This window comes from Dasypus novemcinctus, chromosome 9 (assembly GCF_030445035.2).
Source record: "Dasypus novemcinctus isolate mDasNov1 chromosome 9, mDasNov1.1.hap2, whole genome shotgun sequence".
Lineage (NCBI taxonomy): Eukaryota > Metazoa > Chordata > Mammalia > Cingulata > Dasypodidae > Dasypus > Dasypus novemcinctus.
Window position 1 is genome coordinate 106,102,292 of NC_080681.1, and position 15,289 is coordinate 106,117,580.

General features: G+C 41.9%; 1 protein-coding gene and 1 long non-coding RNA gene across 22 annotated transcripts in view; one reads left to right on the forward strand and one right to left on the reverse strand.

Annotated features, from left to right (window-relative positions):
• Window positions 1-989: 989 nt before the first annotated feature.
• EPB41 (erythrocyte membrane protein band 4.1) overlaps window positions 990-15,289 on the reverse strand; it is a 240,694-nt gene continuing 226,394 nt past the window's right edge. For all 21 annotated transcript variants that reach the window (XM_058304765.2, XM_058304760.2, XM_058304761.2 and 18 more), the window contains 4 exons: window positions 9,567-9,668; window positions 7,997-8,077; window positions 2,806-2,910; window positions 990-1,684 (listed from right to left, as the gene is read on the reverse strand). In XM_058304765.2, the coding sequence (XP_058160748.1) occupies window positions 2,812-2,910; window positions 7,997-8,077; window positions 9,567-9,668 (282 nt within the window). In that variant the 3' untranslated portion in view covers window positions 990-1,684; window positions 2,806-2,811. The remainder of the gene's footprint in view (window positions 1,685-2,805; window positions 2,911-7,996; window positions 8,078-9,566; window positions 9,669-15,289) is intronic.
• The window catches only part of LOC131279889 (uncharacterized), a 59,889-nt gene continuing 55,253 nt past the window's right edge, over window positions 10,654-15,289 (forward strand). The window contains exon 1 of the long non-coding RNA XR_009187387.2: window positions 10,654-10,731. This is a non-coding gene — a long non-coding RNA (uncharacterized lncRNA). The remainder of the gene's footprint in view (window positions 10,732-15,289) is intronic.

A 15,289-nucleotide genomic window follows, 5' to 3' on the forward strand; every position in this document is an offset into this window, starting at 1 on the left:
TCCTATGCCCTCACCTTCCCTCCGCAAAGAGATCCGCCTGTTGGTTAGTAAGAGTCTCATATAATCGATAAAAAAGCACACACCTGGATCTGTTCCTACCAGCTAGGATGTCCCAACAAACTCAGCCAGCAAAGAGTTTGGGTATATCCTGCTGGCTCCCACTGTTGGGAGCAGGCTTTAGGCTTCTCTCTCTGGCTCACTGCCCTGGAGACCCCAGTAACAGTATGAAAATCTACTATCTCATGAAGTGCACTTCTAGCCTAGATTTAAGATTCCAAGAAGATTCCAAGCAGATCTGTTTGTGGGAAGCAATATGAGAAATTAGAGAAACCCTACTGAATAAAAATATCCGTCAATTTCTACCAGAGGTGCAAAGGAATGGGAATTGGGAATGTCAGTCCTCCCATTTCCAAAAACAAAATAAACACAAAGCCCACCACAAAACCAAGCCTAAAAATCCTGACAGTCTTAGATGGCAAGTGGGGATGAGTGGAGCTGGTGCTTGTATCCCTGGTCATATGATGTTTTGTGGGAAGGATGGCCCCTCAAAGCCAATTCCCTTATTCCAGAGGAGTGTTTTCAAGTAGGTGCCCGTGGGAAGGAAGAAAGGTCAGGGAACACAAACCTCTCTGAGTTATATTCCTTATCATCACGCAATTAAAGAGAGGTCAGGGATGGTCATCCAGAAATATTTCTTGGCAGGATCTGATTGAGGTAAACCCACCCTTCCCCTGTGTCAAGTGCACACTCCCAGAACTGGAAAACCTTATTTAAAAAACCTCATTAACTTTCCTTCCCCAAATCACCACTAAAAAGGTGTCATTAGAGCTTTTGGCTGAAAGTGCCTACTTTTCCGTGAGTTTTGGTCTCCTGAGATGGAAGCTGGGGGAAGAACTTAGCAGAGCCACTGCTTCTGCTGGGCAGCTGGGGAGGGAGGGCAGGAAGGTGAAGGCCACGGATATGTTCAAACATTCACAGTATCAGATATATCTCAAGCAACTTCTTATGTCTTTGATCTAAAGAAGCTCCAAGAAGAATGGGAGGGAGGAAGGCAGGGAAAAAGGAAGGAAAAGAATATTACATTCTTAGCAGAAGTTTCTGTTTCACCCAAATCACCTGCAACAGAGTGAGGGCCAGGGACTTTTTCCTGGGGTCTGTGGATCAGGGTAGCCACCCTGTATGACATTCTGGTAAAGTCACATCATTGGCTCTGAGAAAGGGCTCGTTTTTAAAATTTTGCTGTCATTCAAAGGGTATAAAACTAGGAGAGGTGCAGGGAAGCTCAGCTGGCGTTGGCCTCCAACACAGCTGACAGAGTCTTTGGAGAATTTCCTGAAGAATTCTGTGGACCCTGTTAGTATCTGAATTGGAAATAAATGGGGAAAGGCAAGGTTGAAGGGGTTGCAAGCCACCCCATTTAAAAGAAAAAAAAAATTTAAAAACAGTCCAAAGAGCGAAAAGCTAAGCAATTTCTGGTATCACAATATAGAAAATGGTATTCAAAAGGATCAGTGATACCTAGAAGAATCTCTTGGTATAAATTCCAAATAGAAAATAAAATTTTCTGGTGGTTTAGGATAATCTTGAAAGTCTGAAGTCTGACTACTCCAGGTTAGCTTCTTTATCATTTTGCTGGTTTTCTCTTGTATGGGAGAAGAGCAGGGAGTTGGGGATAAGATAGTTCCTAAAGGAAAGAAAGAAACACAATTTTAAAATCCTGCGAAGGAGAGAGTTGCCCACTCCTCTTTTTCTCTGATATGGTATCACTGCCAAGTTCTTGTGGTCACAGGGGGCAATCAGGGCTCAGAAAGTTTTCCAGGGTCTAGTCTCAGTTCTCATCGACAGCTTCTATAAGTCAAAGGTAAACTACTTTTAGGCATGAATTTATTTGGATCCCTGGCTCCCAGAAAGCAGCTACTCTGTTCCCAATTTTCTAGTCTTGCTCCAGAGTTTCAGCCATTCCTCCCCCAATACACCCTGCTCTAACCCCCATCCCCCATTTCCAGACATCTTTTTTTTTTTTTTTTTTTTAAGATTTATTTTTATTTATTTAATTCCCCTCCCCTCCCCCGGTTGTCTGTTTTCTGTGTCTTTTGCTGCGTCTTGTTTCTTTGTCCGCTTCTGTTGTCGTCAGCGGCACAGGAAGTGTGGGCGGCGCCATTCCTCGGCAGGCTGCTCCCTCCTTCGCGCTGGGCGGCTCTCCTTATGGGTGCACTCCTTGCGCGTGGGGCTCCCCTACGCGGGGGACACCCGTGTAGCACGGCACTCCTTGCGCGCATCAGCACTGCGCATGGGCCAGCTCCACACGGGTCAAGGAGGCCCGGGGCTTGAACCCGGGACCTCCCATGTGGTAGACGGACGCCCTAACCACTGGGCCAAAGTCCGTTTCCCTAGACAGACATCTTGATCTTGCCCTTCTTGGTTTTGTTTTCCTCTTCTTGTTCTTCCAGGTAAGCTCAGAGATACCGGTAACAAGTGGGTTAAAGCAGCAGAGAGAAGGGAGGAGGAAGGTGAAGTGGAGAAGTAGGAAGATACATGAAGATTTCGCAGGTGGGTGGGGGTTTATCTCCAAGTTTGGTGTATCTCCTCCTACCAGACACTAATGTATGGTTAAGTTGGAGCCAGATACTTAATAACCTCCTGTATCTCCCACAACACTTAGCCTCTCCTTGGTCTTCATTTTACCAAGTTCCAGTGTGGATACCTATTTGTAGAGATGGGCTCCCCAAGTGTACAGGGTTCCTGTCCAGAGCTCTCTGAGTCTGTGACAATGGGTATCCTCAATCCAACAGAAATACCCCCTACCTGAGCTCATTCCTCAGAGATCTCGGTTTCCTGATGGACAACCACCTTGGTCACTGACATGTCTGGGTGCTGTTCCTTTGCCTCCTTGATGGCTTGTACTAGGACCTGAGAAAGACAGAAACAAGCCCATTAGGCAAAGCAGAGTTCATAGGATATCATTTCTCTGGCTAATACAATACTACTGTCTGCTGTCCCAGGGCAACATTTAGGCTAAACCAAGCTGACAAATACCTTACCCACCCAATCCTACAAAGGGAGATTCCTGAACTGGTAACACAGAGACAGGGAAGGTTAGTGCTTTTTCAAGAAATCCAGAGAGGGACTTCAGGGGTCAGAGCTGCACCTGCTTGTGCGGGCCAGGGAGGAGTCACTCAAGAAGTAAGTCTAGAGGACAAAGGAAAATCTGAGTTCAACGTAGTGTAACCAAGAAGTTCAAGACAGGAGAGGAAAATAAAGACGTATGCTACATGGTTTGGGGAATGAACTATGGACTAAAGTATACTTACCAGTATTCTACTATAGACTTATTGTGATTCTAGCAGGTATAATATGGGGGCATTTTCAGGTCTTGGGAATCATCCTGAATGACATTACAACAACAGATACAGGCCATTATGTATCTTGCCATAACCTACAGAATTGAGTGGAAGAGAGTGTAAACTACAATGTAAACTATAATCCATGCTTAGTGGCAATGCTCCAGAATGTGTTTATCAATTGCAATGAATGTACCACGCTAATGAAAGATGTTGCTAATGTGGGAAAATGTGGGAGGTGTGGGGAGCAGGGCATATGAGAATCCCCTATATATTCTCTGTAGCATTTATGTAATCTAATATCTTTTTTAAAAAAAAAAGGAAAAAAAAAAGAAGTGTGCTACAAAAGGGAAGTGATATCTTTGGCTAAAGTAGAGAGAATGAAGGAAGGATGAGGAAAAAGGAAAGGAGGAAGTGAACATTCACTGCATGCCTACTATATACCATGTACTGGCCTAACCATGTAATTTATTTATCTTCCTCACAGCTCAGTGAATTAGGATAGTATCATTATTCCCATTTTATAGATTAGGAAACTGAAATTCAATGGTTAAGTAAAGTGCTTAATGTTTCATAGCTAGTAAATAATGCAACAGCATTTAAAAAAATAATATTTTACTTTAATAAACACTTATCTGATCACAGAAAGATGTCTGGAATGATACACATCAGACATTATCAGCGTCTAAGGTGTTATGGTCTAAGCTATCAAGATCTAAAGTATGCTATCATGGATGACATATGTCATTCATAGTTTTTTTGGTACTTTTCTAAATGACTATTTTTATGACCAGAAAATCATTAAAACATGTATTTTTTTGTCAAGATATAATTCACATGCCATAAAATTCACTCATTTAAAGTGTATAATTCAGAGGTTTTTAGTACATCCACTGTGTTGTACAACCATCACCCCCAAAAGAGGCTCCACCCATTAGGTTTAATATACAAAATATAAAAAGACCAACAACTCAACAACTAAAAGACAGAAAAGCAAATTAAAAAGTGGGCAAAGCATATTCCGCTCCCTGAAGATAGGCTTCATGGGGAAGAGGTGGGGGACTGCAGGCTGGGTTACGACTACCCCAGCCCCAGGGTAAAGGGGCCCTGCCCTTAGGCTGCTGCAGCAGTGAGGAGGGGAGGCGCGTGGCAACCAGTGAAGGTATAGGGCCACCTTTCCCCCCTGTTCTGTCAGAGGATAGGGCAGGCATTGCTTGTCTCAGTCTGGGACCCTCCTCCGGTTTCCTATTTGCAGTTACTTGAATTAAAAAAATCCTTTTCTGGGAAAAAAAAAGGAAAACTGAACATATTTGAACTTTTTAATACAATCTATAAAATTTATGGGAATTTGACTAAGTTTGTGATTGGGATAAAATGCAATAGGATTTTAATTCATCTATCAGACTTTCTTCTTTACCACTCTGTCTTTTTGTTTCCTAGGGTGATCCGGGTTTTAGATTTGGAGAATTTTGATTATTTTATTTTTTAAAAAATATTTATTTATTTATTTTATTTCCCACCGCACCCACTCCAGTTGTCTGTTCTTTGTGTTTATTTGCTGCATGTTCTTTCTTTGTCCGTTTCCGTTGTTGTCAGCAACACGGAAATGTTGCGTCATCTTGTTCTGTCAGCTTTCTGTGTGCGACACCATTCCTGGGCAGGCTGCACTTTCTTTTGCTCTGGGCAGCTCTCCTTACAGGGTGCACTCCTTGTGTGTGGGGCTCCCCTACAAGGGGACACCCCTGCGTGGCATGGCACTCCTTGCGTGCATCAGCACTGTGTGTGGGCCAGCTCCATACAGGGTCAAGGAGGCCCGGGGTTTGAACCGCGGACCTCCCGTGTGGTAGACGGACGCCCTAACCACTGGGCCAAGTCCACTTCCCTTGATTATTTTAGAAAAGTTGAAGAGAGCAGAAGGAAAATCAAAGGAGAGCAATGACGCTACTCTCCTTGGTCTGCAAGTCTCTGTGTAATGACATTACTTTCCTTGGTCTGCAAGTCTAAGGTATAATACTTGTTCAACACAGTGTTTGCAGCAAGGAACGAATGGTAGTATGGGGATTCTCAAACTGTCAATTCCCCAATCAGAAAGGACTTCAGTTAGACCTGACCAGTTGGACTGCTGACCCTGGCTCTTAATAACCATCTCTAGGAGAAAATGGGAAAGAAAGAAGATGCCTCTTCTGGTCTTGGCTCCCATTAAAGCCAAGCTTGGATCTGCCACCTCTATACCTTAATAGGCTCCTGCTTATGCTACTTGATCCTGTTTGTCCAAACCATCTGCCCATGCTTGAGATCCACTTGAAGCTCTCTCTCTGGTTAATCTATGAAACCCTGCATGATACTGCTTCTCCTTAGTCCTTAAAGTACCTCATTCCCCAGCCAAAATGTACTGATCTTATGCATTCTGTATCTTGGTACCTAGGAGAACTGAGGGACAGTGGAGTACTTCTCTGAGCTATCCCTTTGTCACAACAACCCGGGAAGAAACTTATGATTATCTTTATTTTATAGATGGTAAAAGTATAGCTTACAGAGGTAAAATAACTTGTCTAAGGACAATCAAGCAGTGAGTTGCAGAGTCAGGATTCAACCCAGGTCTATCATTCCAAACCTCAAACACCTTCTCATTTTTTTTTTAACATCTTTTTTTTTTAAAAAAGACTTATTTATTTATTTTATTTCTCCCCCCCCCCCCCCCCCCCCCGCCACTTTCTCATTTACTACTCATGCTGTCTAGCACAGACTGAGCACATCCACAGTAGGATTCTTATCATCCCAACTAAATAAGTAAGTGTAGGCTGGGCATGCAGTGGGACCCACTGAGCTGGGCAACAGACTGCAAGGTCTCTTACTTGGGCTTCACAGCCTTTCTTCTGGGACCCTGAGCCTAGTGTCCTCATCTGTATGTCTCAATTTTCCTAGCAAGGGAACTGCCAACACTGCAGCCCAGCTTTCCTTTTTTTTTTTAAAAAAAAGGCATTTAGCATATGAGCATAAAGGCCAAAGAATTATTGCTTCAGCAATCCTGTCAATGATTTCAGAAATATGTGCATGCAGTCTCTTCTATCCCCTCTTCTCTGCAACTTTACTTCTAATTTATCCAGCAGATAATTGGGAACATTAATCCTGACCTTATTATTTGCTAATTGCTTACAGAACACAATTAGCACCTAATTAACATAAAACATAGATTTTTTAGCACTCAGAAGGGCCCAGAAATTATCTAGATCAACCTATTCTTTTTGAAGAGGAAAAAAATTCAGAGATAAAGTGATGTGCCCAAGGTCACACTGCAAGTAAGTGACAGATCCAGGACAGAAACCAAGTTTCAAGTCTCCTGATTTCTTGTCCATCACACCATGTGCCCCCTAGTTGTATCCTTAGCTATGACAGCCCTCTAAGGGTAGGGGTTATGCCTTCGCTTTGTTTTAGTATTATCTACCATCTCTGGCACAGATTTTGGTACATGGTAACTCCTGAATGACAAGAGCTCTATTTACTGCAAGTCCACCATGTGCCACACACTTGTACATCCAGTATATCATTTGAGCCTCAAAACATCCTTGAGGGAAGCAGATTTGGCTCAATGGATAGAACGTCCACCTACCACATGGGAGGACCAGGGTTCAAACCCAGGGCCTCCTGACCCGTGTGATGAGCTGGCCCATGCTCAGTGCTGATGCACACAAGGAGTGCTGTGCCACACAGGGGTGTCCCCCATGTAGGGGAGCCCCACACGCAAGGAGTGTGCCCCATAAGGAGAGCCGCCCAGCGTGAAAAAAGTGTACCACACACATGGAGAGTTGACGCAGCAAGATGATGCAACAAAAAAAAGAGACAGATTCCTGGTGATGCTGACAAGAATATAAGCAGACACAGAAGAACATACAGTGAAAAGACAGAGAGCAGACAACTGGGGAGGGTGGGGAAGGGGAGAGAAATAAATAAAAAATAAATCTAAGAAAAAAAAACCTTGAGAGAAAGACATTATAATCCCCATCTTATAGAGGAGAAATTGAGGCCCAGAGAAGTTAGGTGCTAATTACGAATCAGGATTTAAACCAAATTCAATGTGAGTCTAAAGCCCCTGTTCTTTCCATTGCACATTCTGTGTATATATATATATATATATATATTTTTTTTTAATTTTGTACATTTAATAATTGAAAATATAAACAATTAAAAACTAAAAAGAAAACAAAGTTGAATAAAAACCATTGCACATTCTTACTTCCCTAATTTACAAATGCAGCACCTGAAGCTGCTTAGGCTCTGTTCTACAGGAAGCTCATGAGGCAGAGGCTGTGAAGGTAAAAAATTCAGCATTTATACCTAATGATTAAATGAATGAATTAAAAAGGGTTCTTTCCATAGGATAGGTCTCTGTATTTTTATTTTTGTTGTCCTTTTTTTTTTTTCCAGGAGGTACTGGGGATTGAACCCAGGACCTTGTATATGGAAAGCAGGTGCTCAACTACCAAACTACACCTGCTCCCCTCTTTTGTTCTCCTTCTTGATTAAGAGCCAGAGTGGCAAAAAGGGCCTCTTTGGAGATGAAGATGGCAGGGGAGCCCTTTGCAAGCAAACTCCTTCTACATTCAACAGTCTTCCTGCCCAGCGACCCCTCACCAGAATCTCCTCAGCATTCCCACCTGATCATGGTCAATATCGGCATCTCCTGTGATCACAATTCTTTTTTCAATCCGGGTCTCTGAAATCCCACCTTTCACAGTCTGAAACCAAAAGGAGTTGGTCATATGAGTTTAGTAATATAATGAGAGCGAGAGTGAGAGAGAGAGAGAGAGAGAAAGGGAGGGCAGGTGGAAGGAAGGGAGGGAGGGTGGGAGGGAGAAAAGAAGGAAGGTAGGAAGGAAAACAAGAGAAAACAGAATAAAACTACAGTAAGAGATTGTTCTTAAAGCTTCACTTCAAATTTTAGTCTGCTGCTGGGTTCTGCATAGGCTAGCTTTCTCACCCACCTGTCCAAAATCTTGGCTAAGAACTGATAAACTGAGCACAGCTCTACTCCATTGGATTGCTAAAATCTTTAACAAATTAAACTGAGGGCACAGTGCTCTATTTATTTACTCTTTCCTCTTTCTTCCTCAAAACACAACAGAAATTCAGTGAGTAAACAAAACGATAGGTGTTTCCCTTTGTTCTTCTCCTGTATATCTTATTTGATAATTTTCAGAAGGGAAAAAACAACAACAGAAAATAATGAACAAAATGCCACACAGATTGAAATTGGAGTCTTTTTTTTCTTTTTAGGAAGTACCAGAGATTGAACCCAGAACCTCATACATGGGAAGCAGGTGCTCAACCACTGAGCTACAATCTGCTCTCCAATGAGAGTTGATTTTTTTCATTTGTTTTGTTTTTAGGAAGTACTGGGGATTGACCTGGGACCTCATACATGGGAAGCAGGCACTCAATCACTTGTGCTACATTTGCTCCCTGAAATTGGACTCTTTATTTTAAAGCATTTCCACATTCTTGATGTCAAAAGATCTTCAAATAACCTTCTGAGGGTGGGTAGGTATCTCTGCTTGGCATAGGAGGAAAGTGAAGGTCTAGACACATTACGTAATTGGCTCCCAGTCATCTTTGTTCTAAGAACCTAGATTCTTATCTACAAGAAAATACATTTTACTCTAGTGCTACAGCAAATATGGATTGTCTCTGATTTTCTGGGGATAGGTCCAATTTTAGATATCTTGTCCCTCTTGCCATATTCTAATAATTCTAATATTTCAGCATCGAAACAACAGTTTACATGGTCCAACCTGGACATGACACAAAGATTCTTTGTCAGACCCTTGGTCCTGATTTTTAGCTTGGGAAATATGGTTGCGTAATAATACAAAAACACCTGCCTTTAAACTGACTTTTTAAACTTACCTCTACAGACAGATAGGGGACTCACTATCAGAGATCAGAGAGGCTGACAGATGTGCAAAGAGAACAACCACTTACTTCTTGACTGTGGTTCTTTTTGGAAACTGCTGAGATTGCTAAATAGGCAGGAATATTCTTAGGGTCTCCCTGGGTTCACTCCTGGGGAAAGCAGCAGGGCCTTTCCACAGAGGAAGCTTAGAATAACTTGTGTTTCTAGGGATGGCACTGAAAACCTTTACTTAAGGACCAGGGTCCTTCAGGAAAAGAGGCAGCAAGCTCAGCATGCTACTGGATTCCAGAAAAAAGTTATAGCTGGTCTGTTACCTTAGTAATCTGAGTTGTGGTGGTGCTGCTTGTGGTCTCAGATGTGATGGTCTGAGCTGTCAGCAAGACTCCTGGGTCTAAGTCTCCACTGCTATCATCAGCCTGCAGAAGGAAGCACAACTCATCACCATGACTTGTAGGCAAATGTTGAAGGCTGAAGCTTTGCTCTTCAGCTGCATATTTTAAATAAAAAACTTGACTTCCTTAAGGTGAAGTAGTAATAAATAAATTCCCTGGGAACAAGATTCCTTCTAAAAAAGTTAGATGGATCCAATTTCCTTAGCATTGGGTCAGTGAAGGAACTGCATCAGAAAGATGAGGCAGAAGTATACAGGTTCAAGAGTGACAATAACTACACACATGTATAAGCATTTTATAGTTTACAAATGGCTTTCAAAACATGTTTTTTGATGTTCGTATTAGCCCCATGAAACAAATAGAAAGGGCAAAGATCACTAGCATTCCCAGGTAAGAAAACTCAGGCTCAGAAAAGGTAAATAATTTGCCCAAAGACTCAAAACTAGTAAGTGACAATCATTCTTTCTACAGAAATCTGGTGCTCTTTGCATACTGCCTAAGGCAGAAAAGGTATAAACTCTTAGTTGGTTAGGCCCTGGGTAGGTTCTGAATCATATCACAGGACTTTTCAGAAAGAACTGGGAAAGTCCTTGCTGGGGTTTAAGAGGCCAAGAAATTTCAAGCTATCTTCTTTGAAGATCAGGATGGGATACTGGAGCAAATGAGGTAGGAAATGTCCTTTTAGGGCAAAATAAGAGGAGATATGTCTAAAATCTCTTACTGACATTTCTGATAACAAAACTATTATTGAAATGGGACCTCCTTATTAGGAAGGTTTTTAAAGTATTTCAAAGACCGAGTCACACAACTAATCTATATAGAGAATAAGAGCAGTGGGGCTACTTCTTGTTTCTCCAGTGCTCACTCTATTATGACTAAAACAAAATGTTATTATGATATTATGACCAGGCTGAGAAGTGACATTAGCAAAAAGGAAGAGAGATGCAGGGGACAAACTCAGCCTGACAAAAAGTTATCAGCAACACTTTGGGCTGTCAGTTAGACTTAGAGCTACTGACCCTGTGACCAAGACAGAGAGAAAGGGACATGGAAGGATGGAGTTTGCCTACTACAACATGCTTTTCAGGTAACAATGACCTGAAATACCTGGTACTGTTATTGTATACTTCCTCTGAGAGGGATTTAAAGAATTGCAACCATTTTCATACAGTACACTACAGAAAGAAAAAAAAATTAGGTTACTAACTTTCTCTGTCATTATATAAATCACTTAGATTTGCCTTAAAAGCAGAGGCCTCCAATCATTTTATGACCAGGATCATATTTCATTGAGCCAATACTCTGAGAATTGAGACAAAACCAAAGAGAGGAACATGATTATGGCACTTAAGTAAGCCTTATTATATGCCACCATCATACCAGCTATATAACTGGCTAATTCACCAACATTTTCTTTTTCTTTAAAAGATTTATTTAATTTATTTATTCTACCCTCCATCCTTGTTGTTTGAGGTAGCTGTCTGTTCTCTATGTTCACTGCCGTGTGCTCTCATCTTCTCGTTAGGAGGCTCTGGGAACCGAACCTGGGACCTCCCATGTGGAAGAGAGGTGCTCAATCACCTGAGCCACCTCAGCTCCCTGCTTAGTCGTGTCTCTCATGGTCTTTTCTCTGTGTCTCTTTTGTTGCATCAGCTCACCACGCCTGCCTGCTCTGCTAGTTCACCTTCTTCAGGAGGCACCGGAAACTGAACCCAGGGCCTCCCAAGTGGTAGGCAGAAGCCCAATCGCTTGAGCCACATCCACTTCCCACCAACGTTTTCTTAATCCCTGACCCATTTATCTACCTTAGATTCATACTCAACTAATATTTATTGCACTCCTACTATATGCCAAGTATATGATTCAAATTATCTCAATTATACCTCTCAATATCTGAGGTAGGTACTATTATTATTATTATACTGTACAGATAAGAAAACTGAGGTCCAAGGAGATTAAATAATTTATCCAAGGTCCACAGCTAACAAATGTTTGAGGTAGAAGTTAGAAAGGGCAAGAAATTTCTTGTCAGTTCAGACAGTAACTAACTGTGGGATATTGACAAGTCATTCTGTCTTCTCTGAGCTTTAGTTTTCTCATTTGTGAAAGGGAGTACTGTAATATGTACTCTGCCTACACTACAGCATTGTTGCAAGGCTCAAAAGAGATCAGAGATACAAAAATAATTTATAAATAGTTACATGAATATGAATTTGCACGCCAGAGTGGCTACACCCTTTTGAAGAACTCTTCCTCTATTAAACCTGTGACTATCTTTTTCTACCTCCCACTCACCTTAACACCCCTCTGTCTCTGAAGAAGGTAAAGATCGAGGAGATATTGTTATGATTTCCTACTTACACTCCTCCCTCATAGGACCTCTTCTCCTTGACCCTCTTACCAAAGTTCCCTGTAGACATATCTCATTTTTTTCTCATGTGTCTTTGGAATTTGCTTATAAAGTTAAACAACCATTTATCTTATGGCTCAGCAGTTCCACTCTTAGGTGTTTACCTGAGATAAATGAAAGCATATTCCACAAAAAGACATGCAATGTGTGAGACTGTGGAAGAAAAACAAAAGGTATCTGGGCTCGTCAGGCAAGATAATAAAAACAGCAGCAAAAACACAGTAAAAAAATATTAACAATAGCAAATGATTATCTGGTACTTATATATCAGGCACTTTGAAAGCATTTCCTGTGTATTAGTTCTAAATAACCATCTTTAGTTCTAAATGATGGTCTAAATGGCCATTCTTATAACCGTTCCATGAGGTATAATTATTATTAGCCCCATTTTACAAATGAGGAAACCAAGGTACAGGGAGTTTCATAATTACTTGCCTGAACATTAGTAAGTGATGGAGTAGGTTCAAAACCAGGAACACCTTTCCCTATTATACTACACTGTCTCTCATCATTAATACGAAGCAATTTGTATCTTGGCCTATTATCATAAGCCTGGTTAAAATTTTAAATATAGATTATAGCAATATAATATGATAATAGCTACCATTTTTAAATAGATACTATGTCCCAGACACACATTATCTTGATCTCAATACCTTAAAAGGTATTTTTCAGAAGAGAAAACTAAGGCTCAAGGAAATTAAGTGTTGTGCCCAAGGTCACAAAATTAGCAAGTTTTGGAATTGAGATCCAGGTCTCCTGGGACCTCCCATGTGGTAGGCGGGATCTCAATCACTTGAGCCACATTTGCTTCCCTGCAGCTATTTTTAAAAGCCTCTGATGAAAATAATCTCCAAGATAAACTGTTAAATGAAAGATACATTGTTAAATGAAAAAGCACGGTACAAAGTGGTATGTATAATATGCTACTGTTTATGAGACAGAAAAGGAATGTATGTATGTATGTACAGGCTTCCATAGGAACACACTATCCCTACATGGACACTAAAAACAAACAGCAGCAGCAATGGTGGCCTCCACTGAAGGGAGCTGTGGCACTGTGGCCAGGTGTGAAGAGAGACATTCTTCAGTACACTATGTTGAAGTTCTTAAATTTTGTGGTATATGCATGATATCAAGAAAAAATTCTAATGGCTCAAAATAAATTGTTTTAAAAAGGTGTTAGGGGAAGTGGACTTGGCCCAGTGGTTAGGGCGCCCGTCTACCACATGGGAGGTCTGCGGTTCAAGCCTCCTTGACCCGTGTGGAGCTGACCCATGCGCAGCGCTGATACGTGCAAGGAGTGCCGTGCCACGCTGGGGTGCCCCCGTGTAGGGGAGCCCCACGTGCAAGGAGTGGGCCCTGTAGAGAGAGTTGCCTAGTGTGGGGGAAGGTGTAGCCTGCCCAGGAGTGGCGCCGCACACAGAGAGAGCTGATGCAACAAGATGACACAGCAAAGGGAGGCACAGATTCCCGGTGCTGCTGATAAGGATGGAAGTGGTCACAGAGGAACACACAGCAAATGGACACAGAGAGCAGACAACGGGGAGGGGGGAGCGGAGAAGGGGAGAGAAATAAATAAAAAAATAAAAAGGTGTTAGGACCGTTAGGACCACTTTGCTCACAGAAGCCCATGTGGTTTGAGTATAGCCCTTACAAAACAGGCAGAAACAAGCAGCCATTTAAAAATATCCTAACATGGGAAGCAGATGTGGCTCAAGAGATAGAGCTTCCACCTACCATATGAGAGGCCATACTGATTCCTGGGGCCTCCTGGTGAGAAAGAAGAGAAAGCGTGCCCATGAGGCAAGCCAGTGCCCATGTGAGTGCCCGCATCGTGAGTCACTGCCCATGTGGTGAGCCAGTGCCCCATGCAAGTGAGTCACACAGCAAGATGATGACACATCAAAAAAGAGAGACAAGGGGAGAGTCAAGGTGAAGTGCAGCAGAAACCAGGAATTGAGGTGTGTAATTGACAGGGAACCTCTCTCCCCATCAGAGGTCTCTAGGATCAAATCCCAGTGAATCCTAGAAGAGAAAATGAGAAGACAACACAGACAGTAAAAACAGCAGGGTGGGAGGAGAGGAAGGGGGGGAAATAAAAAAATAAATCTTAAAAAAAAAATCCTAACACATAGGAGAAACATAGCGTGATGTGCTAAATAAAGCATATGGTTTTAGGAAACACAATGAGACAACAAAGCTGGGAGTGGAGTTGACTCAAGCAATTGAGCACCTCCCTCCCACATGGGAGGTCCCAGGTTTGGTTCCCCATGCCTCCTAAGGAGAAGATGAGCAGACACAGAGAGCAGAAAGCATGTGCAAACAGCCAGGGTGGGGGAGATTAAAAAAATGGCTGCAAAGAATTATCTTAAGTGGATATAGCATAATTATTTAAATAATTCCCTACTGATGGATATTTAGGTTGTTTCCATGATAGTGACAATTTAAAGGGTTTCCCTCCTGTATACAAGTAATTCTTTTCTACATCCTCTGGCTAATCTTAAATTAGTTTCCTATTCCTTCCCTTTCCAGTCCTCTTCATTGTCAAGTTCTACTCATTCATTTCTCTGTTCTTCTAGACCAGGGGTTCTTAACTATTTTTTTTTTAAGATTTTATTTATTTATTTATTCATCCCTGCCCCTCATTGTTTGCATTTGCTGTGCCTGCTTGTTGTGTGCTGGTCTTCTCTTTCTAGGAGGCACCAGAAACCAAATCTGGGAACCTCCCATGTGGGAGGGAGGTGCCTAATCGCCTGAGCCACCCTTTGCCAGTCAAGTGAAAACCATGGGCCCCTTCTCAGGATGTAGGGGCATTCAACTAGCGTCAGGTCTAACAACTACCATAATTTTGAAGTATGGATGAGTGTAAGCGATTTTTCAAGATATACAACAATTGTAATGTGATATGAAATGAACACTACTGAAATTTATTGCATACATTCATAAATAAAGGAAACGCTATATTTCAGTTAGAAGTCAGAGAAAAAGATAGTAAGTTGATTTTTTTCAATTCAAGATCATGGAACCCCTGAAATCTTTCCCAAGGGGTTGGTGGACCCCTGGTTAAGAACCCCTGCTCTAGACATATCTCTTTTTTTCTCATTTCCTCAGGCTACACTTAGTTCTTTAAAAGCAACTCCCCAAACCCACCTTAGTCACATTCCTGTCTCCAGGCATTTCCCCTACTTAAAAATATTCAGCACACAGCTTAGGAGTCATCTTCCAAAAACAT